Genomic DNA, 17,500 nt, shown 5'->3' with positions numbered 1-17,500 from the left:
ACTGTCATAATATTATCATAATATGATCATAATACTGTCATAATACTGTCATATTATCATAATACTGTCATAATACTGTCATAATAATACTATCATAATACTGTCACAATATTATCATAATACTGTCATAATACTGTCATAATACTGTCATAATACTGTCATAATATCATAATACTATCATAATACTATCATAATACTGTCATAATATCATAATACTGTCATAATACTGTCATAATATTATCATAATACTGTCATAATACTGTCATAATAATACTATCATAATACTGTCATAATATTATCATAATACTGTCATAATATTTATCATAATATTATCATAATACTGTCATAATATTTATCATAATATTATCATAATACTATCATAATACTGTGCAGGGTTTCTGCATCCCTCTCCGAATACACACACCCAAGTCTTCCACTAACCGAGGGGAAACCCTGCTGTAATAGAACGGTTATAATGTATTTATCCTAATACCGTGTCTGATACGTAACCGTGTGCAGCAGCTGCTACAGGCGCCCCCTACAGGCCGTGGTGTTACTTACAGCCACAATATCAACAAGCAACACCGTCAACAACTATGTGTGTAATAATTCTCTAGGTTTCAGGGTCTTTAGGGAGGTTTTAATGGGTTCTTGGGGAAGTTTTAAGGGTGTTTAGAAGGTTTTGATGGGTGTTTAGAAGGTTTTCAGGGAGTTTTAGGAGGTTTCAGGGGTATTTAGGAGGTTTTCATGTGGTATTTAGGAGGTTTCAGGGTCTGTAGGGGGTTTTAGGAGGTTTTCAGGGGTATTTAGGAGGTTCCAGGGTCTGTAGGGGGTTTTAGGAGGTTTTCAGGGGGTTATAGGAGGTTTTCAGGGGTATTTAGGAGGTTCCAGGGTCTGTAGGGGGTTATAAGAGGTTTTCAGTGGTTTTTTAGGAGGTTTTCATGGGGTATTTAGGAGGTTCCAGGGTCTGTAGGGGGTTTTAGGAGGTTTTCAGGGGTATTTAGGAGGTTTCAGGGGTCTGTATGGGTTCTTAGGAGGTTTTCAGGGGGTTATAGGAGGTTTTCAGGTGGGTTTAGGAGGTTTTAAGGGGTTTTTAGGAGGTTTCAGGGGGTTTTACAAGGTTTCAGGGGGTTTTAGGAGGTTTTAGGATTTTTTGGGGAGTTTTAGAGGATCTTTGGGACGTTTTAGGGGGTTTTCAGGGTTATTTAGGAGGTTTCAGGGGTCGTTAGGAGGTTTCAGGAGTTCTTAGGGAGATTTTAGGGGTATTTAGGATGTTTTAGTGTTCTTGGGTTAGTTTCAGGGGTCGTTAGGAGGTTTTAGGGGTTCTTGGGGAGGTTTTAGGGGTATTTAGGAGGTTTTAGTGTTCTTGGGTTAGTTTTAGGGGTCGTTAGGAGGTTTTAAGGGTATTTAGGAGGTTTCAGGGATCTTCATGAGGTTTTAGAGATTCTTGGGGCGGTTTTAGGGGGTCTTTAGGAGGTTTTAGGGGGTTTTCAGGGGTCTATAGGCATTTTCAGGGGCAGTACATAACTGACATGCAAACTCAGAAAATCAGAACCAGACTGAAGACTAAATGTTCCTTCAGTCCCGGACTAATATAAAGAAAGTATGGTGTAATAATACCCATGATGCACTCTGTATCTGTGATCTCCCCCCATCCCACCACCCCCCCCCCCCCTCAGGACGTAAAGGCGCAGCGCAGCGTGCCTCTGATCGGCTTCGAGGTCTCCCTTCCCGAGTCATGTGACCGCCTGGAGCGCCGCCACGCCTTCAAGATCTCCCAGAGTCACCTGACGCTGTACTTCAGCGCCGACGGGGAGGAGCTGCAGCGGCGGTGGATGGACGTCCTGATGAGGGCCGGCAGGGGGGAGGAGCCTCCGGTCTACCGGCCAATCGTGGAGCGGCTGGAGGAGGAGACGGAGGAGCTGGCGGCCGCGGCCGCGGCGGAGGGAGAAAACACGTGATTCTGCCGGACAAAGAAGGATGGCTATAATGAAGACCGGTCGCTAATGGATACCGTTACAAAACATGTTCATACACTCGTAGCTGATACAACACATACACACACACACACACACAGACACAGAGACACACACACACACTGCATGATTCCTCCTCCAGTCAGACACAAGATGGCGTCTCTCTCTGTTGGTTTTTTTCCCACCTGTGCCGGACACTATTTCTGGGGGTCCCAGGACCGGTTATTGTTTACAGTCCGAGTCCATACTTTATTCTGTGTCCTAGCTCCAGACGACATTGCTGTTAATTTCTATAAACAGTTAAAAGTACAGTAAAAATAAGATAATAAATACAGCTGATAACTGTTAGGTTCAGAGATTGCATTTTGACCAATAGCGTTCCTCATCTCTTTGGAAGGTTTACCTAAACGGAAACCAGAACGCTTCTGATACCAAAAATCTTGTCGTGTTGCCAACAGATCATGTATTCAGATGCAGATATCTGTTTATAGAGATTAGTAAATCTGTGACGCTGCAGGCTGGTTACTGTTAAGGCTCCGACACACCAACCCGATGGCTGACCTTCGGCAGAACAGTCAGTCGGACTGACTGGCTCCCCGAGTTGGTCCAAAAACTATTTTCTCAAAACATCCAAAAAAGTGTGAAAAGCGCAATTTTTTTTGAAAAAGTGACAAAAATATCCAAAATAGCGCCAAATTTGTATACAAAAATTCCAAAACATCAACAAACAAAAAAACGTGTCCAAAACATTGATTAAAAAAAGAACCCAAAATGTCGGAAAGAGCGGCAAATATGTTGAAAAAAGTGAGAAAAACCAGAAATATCGGAAAATAGCATCGAAGACGAATGGAACAAATCTGATTGGCTGGTAACTTTAAAAAACATACTAACCTTGTTGGCTGGTGATCAAAAAAAGTTAATTTAAAGCCCCCGTATACGACCCCTTAATGAGAATGCCGTCGAATACGTTCTGATGTGATCTGAACATTCGCTGATCCAGGTCCAGGTTCTGGTCTCTGATCCTGCCCTGCCATACAAAACCGTTTTTACTTGCATTTTTTGAAATCTATTAGGTCCATATGTGTGTGTGTTATGTGGTGAATGTGAAAATGAACTACTACCTCCTCTGTCAGCTCTAGCCACTGAACAGAAATAAGAGGAGAAATCAGACCAATCAAAAAAGCTGGTCAGTCTGACATCATACTGCCTGAGCTCATTACTATTCATGAGCTCGCCCAGTTGGGCTGGGGTAAAGGATTCCGACAGCCAGGCTCTCATTGGCTAGCTGTTAGCCAATCAGATTCAAACAGCTTAGCTCGTTGAATATTAATGAGAACTGGCACAAATCGAGCCGAGTCTTCCTGTAGGCTTTCTATACCGCGCTAGAATGGCTTGAAACAAGGTAACCAAGGTTACAGAGTCCATGGTTAGACCTTCAGACATCACCACAAAGTCATGAAATACGTGTGGCAGGGCTCCTTTAACAACAACACAACAAACACAACAACTGTCATCAATCTCACCGGAGTGAAACTGAATAAACAAGCACACATAGACACACGTTGGAGTCCAGCTGAGGAGTGGATCAGGCTGTCAACAAGAGGTTCTTCCCCGTTTGTTAAGGATAAAGTTCTGGTTTCCTTCTGCAGGAAACGAGGAGATGCTGCGAGATTTTGGAAACCCGAGAGAGACAAAAGACTGATATGTCCTCTTTAAATGCACTTAAAAGACCCTAAATGTCCCCTTTGAAGAAGAAACTCTTCTTTGTGTTTGAGTTTTAAACTCCACTGCTGCTGTCTGACCTCCGAAACCTGCCAATCACATCACCCTGTCTGGAGGTAAACTACATTTCCCAGCAGCCTCTGCTCCGAGGCATGGACTGGTTCTACCTGAAGCCTCTCTGCCGTCTGCTGGTGAAGTACTGTATTGCAGGTTTTAATAAAAATCACTGAGGCGGTTTCATCGCGATCCTGAAGAAATCTCTTTAACATTTATAGCTTGTTTTAATATTAGCGCTGAAAAATCATCAGTTCGTATAATTATTAGGGGGTGTCACGATTCTCCAAATACACGATTTGATTCAGTTTTCGATTTGAACATTTCCTTTTTCGGCAGGGACGGCAATGCCACAGTAAGACCCACTAGATGGTAGGAGGGTACTTTGCAACGACAGTTTGAGTTTCTCAGAGTTTACTAGGTGCAGTTGAATACACCATTAGTTTAACGAGGTGCACGTGAACGCGCCGTGGAGTTCCGTGCGTCTCAACCCGTTCTCGCTCCCAACTCGGCAAATACTGACGCTTAGTCAGTGGCTCCCGGCGTCAGATACGACGCAAAAATCACGACGCAAACGACGTATAAACATCTTTTTCGTATTATATTTAGTCTGGAAACGCTTCCAACACGCTGGCGTGTCGCGTGAAAAATAGGCGTCGGCTATATTTCTAGCGTGCACGAGTTTTCGGCCTGAGACGTGCATGTCAGGCAGACAGTGTGCATGCTCTAACCTGTTAACTTGGGAGCCGAAATATAAACGGACACACCACGCAGCCAGTGTGTAACCGGCCTAAGATTACATAGTAATAAGAGAGACAACGCATAGGGAGGCTGGTTTAGAGCTCTAATCGGGCCCAACGAGGCCCGAGCCTGACATGTACATTTTGATTGATGGCTTTTTAAAAGCCTGAACCCGTTTACAGCCCATCCATCCATCCATCTATCCATCCATCCATCCATCCATCCATCCATCTATCTTCGTCCACTTATCCAGTGTCGGGTCGCGGGGGGAGCAGCTCCAGCAGGGGGACCCCAAACTTCCCTTTCCCTGAGCCACATTAACCAGCTTCGACTGGGGGATCCCGAGGCGTTCCCAGGCCAGGTTGGAGATGTAATCCCTCCACCTAGTCCTGGGTCTTCCTCGAGGCCTCCTCCTAGCTGGACGTACCTCCACCTAGTCCTGGGTCTTCCCCGAGGCCTCCTCCCAGCTGGACGTGCCTGGAACACCTCCCTAGGGAGGCGCCCAGGGGGCATCCTTACCAGATGCCCGAACCACCTCAACTGGCTCCTTTCGAAGCGAAGGAGCAGCGGCTCTACTCCGAGCTCCTCACCCCATCTCCCCCCCCTGAGAAAAAACCCATCTCAGCTGCTCGTACGCTGGATCTGGTTCCTTTCTGTCATGACCCAGCTTTCATGACCTTCGTTTACAGCCCGATATTATTCAAATGTGGTCACGCACGCGCACGCACACAGCTCTTTTGCCTTTTGTCAAGAATGAGTCATTTCTACACGTTTTAACATAGTTTTTTCGTGACTAACGGAGGCTATCGGCCACTTGGAAGTTGGAACAAAGAAATAAAATAAGTCCTCCAGAGTCCAGCCTCCGTTTCACCTCCCCAGCATCCATTACACGCTAATCGAAACGCATCGCCTGACCGCTCATTTACCACGAAACCCTGAGCCTGGCCTGAGCCCGTGTAAAATGATAGAAATTAAGAGATCTTCAGCTCTAGGGTGGTTAGGGGGTGGATGGTGTCGGTACACGATCCGTTCTGCACATGCGCAAAATGTTCGCGCATGTGCTGTTGTACGAGGATTTACGACACTCCACGCTTCCGGTCGACAGCCAAGCTAACGTTAGTTTAGCTAACAGCTAATTCTGCTAACCGCTAGCTGATTCAGCATGTAATAACTTTAAAAGACCCTCAAAATAAAACTTGAAAATAAACGTTAACATATACAGTACAGGCCAAAAGTTTCCTTTTTATTTTCATGACTATTTACATTGTAGATTCTCACTGAAGGCATCAAAACTATGAATGAACACATATGGAATTATGTACTTAACAAAAAAGTGTGAAATAACTGAAAACATGTCTTATATTTTAGATTCTTCAAAGTAGCCACTCTTTGCTTTTTTATTAATAAGGGAACAAATTCCACTAATTAACCCTGACAAAGCACACCTGTGAAGGTAAAACCATTTCAGGTGACTACCTCATGAAGCTCATTGAGAGAACACCAAGGGTTTGCAGAGTTATCAAAAAAAGCAAAGGGTGGCTACTTTGAAGAATCTAAAATATAAGACATGTTTTCAGTTATTTCACACTTTTTTGTTAAGTACATAATTCCATATGTGTTCATTCATAGTTTTGATGCCTTCAGTGAGAATCTACAATGTAAATAGTCATGAAAATAAAGAAACACATTGAATGAGAAGGTGTGTCCAAACTTTTGGCCTGTACTGTATAACAGCTGTTACGTCAGTTCTACTTTACTTGTGCTCATTTAAAATACAATCACTCAATATTTGTCTTTATTGTTATTACTGTAAAGTCTTAATGTAGCTGTAGCTGCTTCTCCCATTAAGGTTGACTTAACGTCATTTTAGACTGAATCTACCTGTCAGCTAGCGGTTAGCCGAATTAGCTGTTAGCTAAACTAACATTAGCTTCCCGGTGGAGGCTAGCCATAGGCTAGCGTGGAACAGATCGTGCAGGTCGTAAACAGTATTATCTACCAGAGTGTCAGAAAGTGACTCCAAGAGTCCCGACCGAGCGCGTCTGAATACGACGCTAAAGGAGACCCCTCCCAGCGGCGAGCTGCGACACAACAATCGCCATTTTGTCGTGTCAATGGCCTTTCGATCCATTTTATTTCAGTGGTAGAAATGCAGGAAATGTGATTCAAATAGAAAACTTTATTTTTGCGGAGGACCCCCCAGACAGACCCCTGTTTTGTGTGTGTGTCCCTACCCCCCCGCCCACACACACACACACACACACACACACACACACACACACACACACACACACACACACACACACACTCTTTAAAACCAAAGTTACACCCTTGATGAACTGATAATGAAATTGATTAGTTAGTTACCGTACTGATCCCGTTAGATAAGAGGCTTCTGCAGGACTCCGATGATCTCAGTCCCAGATGATGATGATGATGATGATGATGATAAAAGTTTTTATTTAATTTTTTAGTTGGATGTAAAAAGTTTTTTTTTTAAAAAGAGTTTTTTTTAAGATGGACACGGACATGATGAGGAACCCAGAATCCAGACTGGACTGTAAAACCTCCATGTTTCTGAACTTGGTCAGATGGACGCACTCAGTGGTTTTCTGTTTCCTGGGATTTCGGGACACAAGGAATCCAGCGATTAGACGGACCCCAAAAGAAAATACTTCAGTTGTTTTTATCATGTTGACTTACAGTCGTCCAGTATTTCTCTCTCTGTCTCGATAAACACCTTTTGGACAAAGTGTTTTGATAGTAAAAAAAAAAAAATATTATTAATATTATAATTGTTATTCTGATGACTCTATCTGATGCTATGATGAACTGAACAGACTTCCTGTTGGATATTTCAGTGTTTTTGAGTCTGGGTTGTGTTTGATGTTTGCTTGAAGCAAGTTGATGCAAGAAGAAAACAAAGAGTAAAGATTTTTGTAAATATAATTTATTCTCTCGTGACCCCTCGGTCATGAGACTATGTAAAGGTTAAAGGTTAAACGCTCGCTGTCCCTCCGCACTCTGCAGACCTCCACAAAGCCAGAGCCTTATCAGACTGTTTGGGTTTCAGCGGCGGCCATGTTGGCTCCACAGTTTAGATTCACAGTCAGATGTTTCAGATGTATCTCAGTTTCCCCTCCTAAGCTACGCTAGCAGTTTCCCCCAGCTTCCAGTCTTTTCCTAAGCTACGCTAGCAGTTTCCCCCAGCTTCCAGTCTTTTCCTAAGCTACGCTAGCAGTTTCCCCCAGCTTCCAGTCTTTTCCTAAGCTACACTAGCAGTTTCCCCCAGCTTCCAGTCTTTTCCTAGGCTACGCTAGCAGTTTCCCCTGGCTACCAGTTTTTTTCGCTAAGCTATGCTAGTAGTTTCCAGGCTTCCAGTCTTTTTCCGAAGCTACGTTAGCAGTTTCCCGGCTTTCAGTCTTTTTCCGTAGCTAGGCTAGCAGTTTCCCCCGGCTAGCAGTTTCCCCCGGCTTCCAGTCTTTTCCTAAGCTATGATAGCAGTTTCCCAGCTTCCAGTCTTTTTGCTAAGCTAGGCTAGCAGTTTCCCAGCTTCCAGTCTTTTTCCGAAGCTACGTTAGCAGTTTCCCGGCTTTCAGTCTTTTTCTGTAGCTAGGCTAGCAGTTTCCCCCGGCTTCCAGTCTTTTCGCTAAGCTAGGCTAGCAGTTTCCCCTGGCTTCCAGTCTTTTCCTAAGCTATGATAGCAGTTTCCCAGCTACCAGTCTTTTTGGTAAGCTACGCTAGCAGTTTCCCGGCTTCCACTCTTTTCACTAAGCTACGCTAGCAGTTTTCCGGTCCAGTGTTTTTCGCTAAGCTACGCTAGCAGTTTCCTGGCTTCCACTCTTTTCGATCAGCTACGCTAGCAGTTTCCCCCGGCTTCCAGTCTTTTCGCTAAGCTAGGCTAGCAGTTTCCCCTGGCTTCCAGTCTTTTCCTAAGCTATGATAGCAGTTTCCCAGCTACCAGTCTTTTTGGTAAGCTACGCTAGCAGTTTCCCGGCTTCCACTCTTTTCACTAAGCTACGCTAGCAGTTTTCCGGCGTCCAGTGTTTTTCGCTAAGCTACGCTAGCAGTTTCCTGGCTTCCACTCTTTTCGATCAGCTACGCTAGCAGTTTCCCGGCTTTCAGTCTTTTCGCTAAGCTACGCTAGCAGTTTACCAGCGTCCAGAGTTTTTCCGAAGCAAGGCTAGTAGTTTCCCAGCGTCCAGTATTTTTTGCTAAGCTACGCTAACCATGTCCCGGACACAGAGATGAAACTAATATGAAACATCCGACTCCACACAACATTTTTAAACCTGGAGTCCTGTAAACGTTGAACTCTTCTTACTTAACTTCACAGCTCAGTCACTAACATGGTGCTCAGTCTGATTGTGGCTCTGGATGTCCTGGTGTGTTTCTAGCGTGTTTTTGGCGTGTAAAGCAGACCCCCAGTAACTCAGCCTTACAGTTCCCATCATCACCAGTTGTCTCAATGTGGTGAAACATGTTTTAAATTTCAATCTGAGTGACTTCTGTTGAGCAGTTGTTGGATATTTTCATTGTTTTCTATGACTTTTATTTTATTTCTATTTTCAGAGTCTTTTGCAGACTGGTTCCGACCAGTCCCGACTGGTTCGGACCGGTTCTGACCAGTGTTTGTATGATACAGTTGAACAGTGTTGTTGTATCAGTCCGGTGTGCACTTTCTCTTAATGTGCCAAAAGCACATATTCAAACCTAAACAGTGTTCAGTATACAGAGTGTTGGCTAATATATCAGTTTATGTTTTTAAGTATTTCTTGTTATTTTGGGCTGGATACCAGTTTATAGCCAGCTACAGTCTCTCACACCAGTTTGAGCCGGTTATAACTAGATGAAAATAATTAAATTATCACATAAATTAATTTTTTAGATGGGAAATTTACATTAAAAATGACGCCTGCTTGAAATGTTTGCTCAGATGTTTTTGCAGAGATGTGAGGAACTGCTAATGTGAGCTAGCTGGAGCTAGGAGGCTAACTAGAAGGCTATAATTGAAAACAAACAGAGGCAGTGTACTGTATATTACATTAATTAGCAACTTTAGACTCCCGTGAACATCCGCAGATGCTCGCTGTGTTGAGAGAGCAACCTCAGTTTCCCAAAAAGCTAACGTTGATTACCGCGTTAGCTAAACATTCACGAGTGGCCTGTCAAGCTCGGAGTTTTTATGTGACGACAAAGCTAACGTTAGATAAATATTAAACACTCAGCGGTAGCAGAGATGCTCGTCCCTGTTTATTTATAATGCCGGTGCTGCCATGATAGTGTAGAGGGAATTTGTCCGAAAAAAGGCCCTATAGCCTGTCAAATCTGACTCCAATTTATGAATTCCCTCGCCTTCTTTCATCTTTACCATAGATTACCAGAACACAAGGATCAATCTGAGACGAAAAGTTCAGTTTAAAAGGTCCCATGGCATGAAAATTTCACTTTATGAGGATTTTTAACATTAATATGCGTTCCCCCAGTCTGCCTATGGTCCCCCAGTGGCTAGAAATGGTGATAGGTGTAAACCGAGCCCTGGGTATCCTGCTCTGCCTTTGAGAAAATGAAAGCTCAGATGGACCAATCAGGAATCTTCTCCTTATGAGGTCATAAGGGGAAAGGTTACCTCCCCTTTCTCTGCTTTGCCCGCCCAGAGAATTTGGCCCACCCATGAGAGAGAGACATCATTGCTTTCAAACGAGCAAAGTGGCAGTTGGTCAAGGTCACACCCCCACCCTCCACCTTGCCCCCCCCCCTCTCTCCTCCTCAATAGCTACAGACACAGAAATGGCACATCCTAAGGAAAGCTCATTGTGGGACTGGCTCTAGTGGCTATAATTCTGCACCGAGGCTGAATTATGGGAAAGAGACTTCAGATACAGTATTAGGGGACCACTAAGGTCTATATAAAAGAGACTTCTGATACAGTATTAGGGGACCACTAAGGTCTATATAAAAGAGACTTCAGATACAGTATTAGGGGACCACTAAGGCCTATATAAAAGAGACTTCAGATACAGTATTAGGGGACCACTAAGGTCTATATAAAAGAGACTTCAGATACAGTATTAGGGGACCACTAAGGTCTATATAAAAGAGACTTCAGATACAGTATTAGGGGACCACTAAGGCCTATATAAAAGCATCCAAAAAGCACCATGTCATGGGACCTTTAAGCAAATTTACTGAGTCCAGCATAAGAGTTAGAACACAGCTGTGGGTTCACAAACGGAGACTAAGTTTCCCTAGCGAGAGAAATGAAGTCAGAGCTCGGTCCACCAAGATCTCCTCCGAAGTGAACTCCGATCTGAGCTTTCCCTGTGTCTTTATTCTCTCCTCATCTTCTTCGTCAGAGATATTTCCTTGAATCACTTCCTCAATGACTGCACACAACTAATATTCTACAACAGTCAGCCAGCGTTTCAGCTTCAGTTTTAGTTATTGTTATGCAATTATTCAAAGATGTTTAGCAGAGCCACTTACTGCCTGTGTAACCAGTAAAACTAAGCTTTAATTGGTTTATTTACAGCTAGTCTGAACCAGTTAGAGCCGGTGCTGGTCAGCTTTAACCCAGTTTAAGCCCGACACACCAACCAGACGGCCGATCGACGGCAGAAAAGCCAGTCGGGCTGATCGGTCTCCCCGAGAAAAAGTTCCTCAGAACACACCGAAGAGACGAGACGTAATACGTCTCCATAACAGCAGGTGGCGCTGATCTGTATTGTCGCCCCAAAAATGAAAACTGGCAGCTGATTGGACGAACGGGTCACATGGGTCTGGCTGCTTCCTGGATGTTACAACCGGGCATTAATGGCGTCTCGTTCAGAATACGATATCTCATATTGGACTAAAATAGTTCACGAAACATGTTTCTGAAAACATTTTAAGAGAGAAATCGGCCGTGATGCAGTTCCTGAATCTGTCTTCATTTCAGCTCAACAAAAGTCAGTTTAAAAGATTTTCGTCAGATTTTGAGAGACTCTAGTCACGCTCATCCTGCCCGCCATTTCGTGGTTAGCTCTCCACCAATCAGATGGGTCGTTGAGTCCGACTTGCCCGCCTAGATGTAGATACCACCACAGCTGGTTCCAACTGGTTCTGTTCGGTCGGAGCTGGTTCAGTTGTTCTGGTGTCATCACGTATTTTTGCCTTACAGTTTCTGAATTTTATCGAACTTTTGTGCCAAATCAGACGTCGCTGTCGGTGTTCAGTTACAGTCTGTGGGTTTTCTATTTATTTGTCATTTTTAATGCGAAGTGATATTATTATCATCACGTTCCTTTTTTAAAAAACTTCCCGTCTTGATGCTGATGTGATCTCTGGAGGGTTTTGTGCGTAAAAATCAGTTAGTGACACATCTTCATCGTCTCAAACTTTCTCTGGTTCTTCTTCGTCAGACGGTCACAGAGTTAAGGACTGCTGTTACCGTGGAGCCAGTCACGATTTTCACCCTCGTTACACAGATTTCATTCGCCGAGATGAAGCTGAAGTGTCTTTGCTAGTTTAAGACCGACGCAGTTGTCAGTTTTCCCGTCCAGCGCCCACGTCGTTTTAAAATAACAAATGCACCTGAGCCCATCTCTGGCCCATGGGCCTGCTGGTCTTACAGGGAGGTGTGTTCAGGTGCATTATGGGCCTGCTGGTCTTACAGAGAGGTGTGTTCAGGTGCATTCTGGGCGTGCTGGTCTTACAGGGAGGTGTGTTCAGGTGCATTCTGGGCCTGCTGGTCTTACAGGGAGGTGTGTTCAGGTGCTTCTTTTCATGCTGGTCTTACAGGGCAGGTGTGTTCAGGTGCATTCTGGGCGTGCTTGTCTTACAGGGAGGTGTGTTCAGGTGCATTCTGGGGTGCTGGTCTTACAGGGAGGTGTGTTCAGGTGCATTCGGGGGGGCTGGTCTTACAGGGGAGGTGTGTTCAGGTGCATTCTGGGCGTGCTGGTCTTACAGGGAGGTGTGTTCAGGTGCATTCTGGGCATGCTAGTCTTACAGGGAGGTGTGTTCAGGTGCATTCTGGGCGTGCAGGTCTTACAGGGAGGTGTGTTCAGGTGCATTCTGGGAGTATTGCTATCTTGAGGCAGCGGGAAGTGATGGCGCCATTGACCAACAAAAACCTGGTCTAAAGTCAATAACGCAGCATTTCATTGTTATTTTAACAGAGCATTAGTCAAATGCTCCTAGGCTCGTGCACAGCGCGCACACACTATGCTTGTTACACACACAGGGACACACACACACACACACACACACATGCACAAGATTACTAATAAAAATATTAGGGTGCAAATCCTCCATCATAACAGCAATGCTCCAAGGTCCAAACGCGCCTGGCTTTTAGAGGGAATGGGAGATGATCTCTGATTGGTTGATTGCATGTTACGCCCAAAACACACCTCTGATTAATGAAGACACTAAGGACAACCCTTTAGGACCAGGCGCCCGGCACACGGACTCTTTTTACCGCCATCAAACTAGCAAAAGTGTATTTGGACACGCCCTAAACACACCTGCACATTCAGACACTAAAATGTTATGTTTCAGACGGACACATCAGGAGAAAATTAACTTTGTTCCAGACCTTTTTCTGTCTCAGGAACCGAACTCTCGCGAGATCTGGCAACAAGGACAACTTTGCTGTTGGGCGAAAACCTTGTATGTTCACCGTTACAACCGTTGCTTGAAAAAAATGCAAATTAGAAAACATTTTATTGAGCTTTAATGCTAAATATGTCTTTTGGCTGTGTAAATATCTAAAGTTAGCAAAAGAAAATATTAACTAGCCTATACCAATGTAACTTTTCATCCACCCACACAACGTTCACAACACAAACAAGGCCACGCCCCTTTAGGAGGCAGGAAGTGAGGACCCTTTCATACCGTTGGCGCTGCTTGTAATGCGCTCTCTTTAGCTACAGAGGATCTTTGATGAAACAAACAACAAATGATGTTAATAAATGTCTAAACATCGCCAAATATACAGTATTATATAAAGCTGATGATACGGAGCTCTTTAACCCACCTGTTGTCCTTGGGTCAAATTAGAATAGAATTGGAAGAATAAATAACGTGGATGGTTCCATAAAACGCTCTTCACAAGTAAAATATATGATCAGTTCACTACTTTTTATTGAATTTGGGTGTTTTATAAAATTTTATAGCATTTGAAAAACAAATGTATGAAAGAAACGCAGCAAAAAAAAGCAAAAACATCGGAAAAACCGACAAAAACATCTGAAAAACTGACAAAAACATCGGAAAAACCAACAAAAACATTGGAAAAACTGACAAAAACATCGGAAAAACTGACAACAACATTGGGAATAGCGACAAGTTTTCATTTTAAATTTTGACCCAGAAAATCTAAAAGTTGCGTGGTCGACAGGAAGACGACAGATGATGTTAATAAATGTCTGAACAGCAACAAATATATGAAATAAAGCTGATTTATGACACGTAGCTCTTTAACAACCAATCAGAGGAGGTGACCGGAATGCTTATCTAACTGACACGTTGCTACAGCAACCGCCAGGTTCCTGGAACAACGTGTCAACACACGGGCTGCCCAGTCCTGATTCCACAATGTTACCTTGGTAACAACAGGACTAGTTACCATGACAACATCCACCATCATCTCTCTCTCGCTCTCTCGCTCTCTCTCTCTCTTACTGTCTGTTTCTCTGTCTCTCTCTCTCTGTCTGTCTGTCTCTTTCTCTCTCTGTCTGTCTGTCTCTCTCTCTCTGTCTGTCTGTCTCTGTCTCTCTGTCTGTCTCTTTCTGTCTGTCTGTCTTTCTCTGTGTCTCTCTCTCTGTCTCTCTCTCTCTCTCTCTCTCTGTCTGTCTCCCTGTCTCTCTCTCTGTCTCTGTCTGTCTGTCTGTCTCTCTCTGTCTGTCTGTCTCTCTCTGTCTCTCTCTCTCTCTCTCTCTGGGTGTAACAGCAGCTTTGGTTGTGTGTATTCTGCTTCCTGGTGTAGTTTCTGGTATCTTGTTATTATTGAATATTGATTGATTAATTAATTGATTGATTGATTAATTGATTAATTGATTAATTGATTAATTGATTGCAGGTTATTGGTAAGTGGCCGGCCACTGCCTTCCATCCTGTTGATGTCTGTTTCCCATCATGCCCTTCTGTAAGAAAATACAATGAGAAATGTTTGAGGTTATACATTAAATAAAAACATAAAAACTGACCAAGGGACTGCCTGAGAGTACATCTACTACTACTTCTACTCCTACTACTACTACTCAGTAGTACTTCTACTCAGTACTACTTCTACTCAGTACTACTTCTACTCAGTGTTGTAATCAATGATGTTTCATTTCGCTCCGTGCTGCCGGAAGATCTGCCAGATGTCCCTCATTTTCGGCTGGATGTCCGTCCCCTTAATAGATATATTGTTCTATATCTATTGTCCCCTTCCTCTGTCTCTGTGTTGGGGTTCTAACCTCCGGCTGATTTGTGAGGACTATGGTTAACTGCTCCTCAGATCTCTGCAGGGTGAATCTAGACAGCTAGCTAGACTATCTGTCCAATCGGAGCTTTCTGTTGCACGACTAAAACTACTTTTGAACGTACACATGTTCCACCAAAACAAGTTCCTTCCAGAGGCTATTTAGCAGAGGCACCGTGGCTCCGTCCGGAGCTTAGCCCCGCCCCCAAGACGATTGTGATTGGTTTAAAGAAATGCCAATAAACCAGAGCACGTTGTTCTCCCATCCCAGAATGCTGTGTGGACTAGCCAGACCTTCTTCCACAGCGCTGTGGAGGAAGGTCTGGCAACGCGAGACTACCAAAGAAAAGTCTGAGTCGAATCAGTGTGTCTGCGGACCTCTGCGTGTATTGAGAAAAACCACAAATGCATCAAACATTTAAAAAAGTAAAAAGAGTCAAAAACGTTTTTTAAAAAACTACAAAAACCTCGGAAAAAAAATATTTAAAAAAATAGACAAAATCTTTGGGAAAAAAACCTCCAGATAAGCGACAAAAACACTGAAAAAATGTTTTTCTGCAAAAGCCCAGAATGAATTATTTGGGGGTAGGGGGGGTGGGCGATTTTAACAACCCCTCAACTCCCCCCCCCCCACCATGCCTATGGTATTACTATTAATTATTTCAAAAAACTTTATTGTAATGCTGTAGAACCACTTACACATGAAACAACATCGCCATCTAGTGACAACACAAGAAGAAGAACAGAACATGAACATTTAAAACAGGAGAAATAAATCCTCATGGAATCAATAAACAGAGAGAGATATAATACAATTTAATCGCTTATTTTTAATTTTTTTTTTTTTTTTTTTTTTTTTCATTTTATTTTTTATTTTATTTATATTTAAATATTTTTTATTTTTCATTTATTTATTTTAACATAGTATGCATTACACGTACGTGATGAACAGTATTACAATACTTATTTTTAAGTAATTATAGAAATATAAAAAATATATACTGTATTTAATCACTTATTTTTAATTCATTTATTTATTCATTTTTTAATTTATTTTATATTTCATATTTTTCTTTTTCATTTATTATTATTATTATTATTATTAGTAGTAGTAGTAGTAGTAGTAGTAGTAGTAGTTTTTTATCATTTATTTATTTATTTTAACATAGTATGAATTACACATATGTGATGAACAGTATTACAATAATTATTTTTAAAAATTATAGAAATAAAAAAGAATATATACTGTACATAAAACAAACGAGTAGAAAAACTACAAAAGAAATATAAAACACTTATTTAATTTCTATTTATTGAGTTTGTGTATCTGTGATGTCACCGTCATCGTGCTGATGAAACGCACTGTAATAATAACCTTTTCATTTAGTCTTTTGGTTAAAAAAACACACAGCTCCCGCCCCCTTGCCTCTCTACGGCCCTCTGATTGGCCGGCTCTCCTGTCACTCTGAGATCGGCCGATCAGTCGTGGTGGGCTGTCGTCACACGGGATTTCCCCGACACACTTCCCGTCACAGAAGAATAGAAAACAAACAAGATGGCGGCTCTGAAGTACAGAGAGAGGCAGCTCATTGGCTGTGAGTGAACACAGCCGCAGTCCTATTGGTTGGGTGTAGCAAGCAGAGCCGCAGCTCATTGGTCCGCGGTGGGATCAGTCCAGTCCGGCCTCAAAACACAGAAACAGAACAGTTAGAAAACACCTGCGGGTGTTTCAATCATAGGCTACCTTAACTTTTTCTGTTTTGATTGTTTTATTTAAACTCAGTGTGCATTACAAGTATGTGAAAAGAACAGTAATGCATTACTTAATTTTAAGCAGTTATACACATACACAGAATAATAAGATAAATATAAAAGCAAAAACAATGAAAAATAACCGGTCTGAAAGTGTGAAGTCTTCTGGTAGCTGTGCCGAGAGAAATCTCAATCATTCCCAATCTTACAGAGACGGAGAGCGTAGGTATATGTAAGGAGATAACATAGGCACAGGCTAATTACTGATCACTAACATGCTAGTTAACATTAGTCATTAAACCTAAACAGCTAATGGAAGTCCAAACTGCCTGTGAGCTTCTCCTGTACTATACGGTAATTCCTCTACTGTGTGACAGTAAGTCTCGTGGTTATGACCCAATCGTTAGCCTATTGTTATAAAAGTCGCCTGCTACGGCCATAACGTGAGGTACAAGGTAATGGAGCCTTTTATACATTGTCGTGGTTTCTTTAGAAATAAACAACGGACAAATAGAGTCTTTAAACGCCTCGATGTAAAGTTATTCTCTGTCAAAGTGGCGCCAAAATGAATGGGTAATCACTGGGATGCTAACGGAAGCTGATGGCTTGTTAGCATTAAAATGGCGCCGTGAGGAGGTTCGAAGTTCTGGAAGCTTAAGCCGCCTTGGTGTGTATCAGGCCTGAATGTACTAGTGTGTAATAACAACAGAGTGTGAACTGTAATTTCCCAATGGGGGATCTATAAAGAGTATAAAATAAATTAAAAGTAGCCTATTAGCCTGTAAAATGACAATAATTTTATCTGTGG

General features: G+C 42.8%; 1 protein-coding gene across 1 annotated transcript in view; it reads left to right on the top strand.

Moving 5' to 3' along the window:
- The window catches only part of fgd1 (FYVE, RhoGEF and PH domain containing 1), a gene marked incomplete at its 5' end in the record, with an annotated part of 55,571 nt that extends 52,475 nt beyond the window's left edge, over positions 1–3,096 (top strand). The window contains 1 exon segment of the mRNA XM_039800479.1: positions 1,680–3,096. Within this exon segment, the coding sequence (XP_039656413.1) occupies positions 1,680–1,961 (282 nt within the window).
- Between the last annotated feature and the right edge of the window lie 14,404 nt (positions 3,097–17,500).

The sequence above is a fragment of the Perca fluviatilis genome, chromosome 5 (genome assembly GCF_010015445.1).
Source record: "Perca fluviatilis chromosome 5, GENO_Pfluv_1.0, whole genome shotgun sequence".
Classification (NCBI taxonomy): Eukaryota; Metazoa; Chordata; class Actinopteri; order Perciformes; family Percidae; genus Perca; species Perca fluviatilis.
Note: the sequence above shows the minus strand (reverse complement) of the source record. Positions and strands in the feature narration are given on the sequence as shown.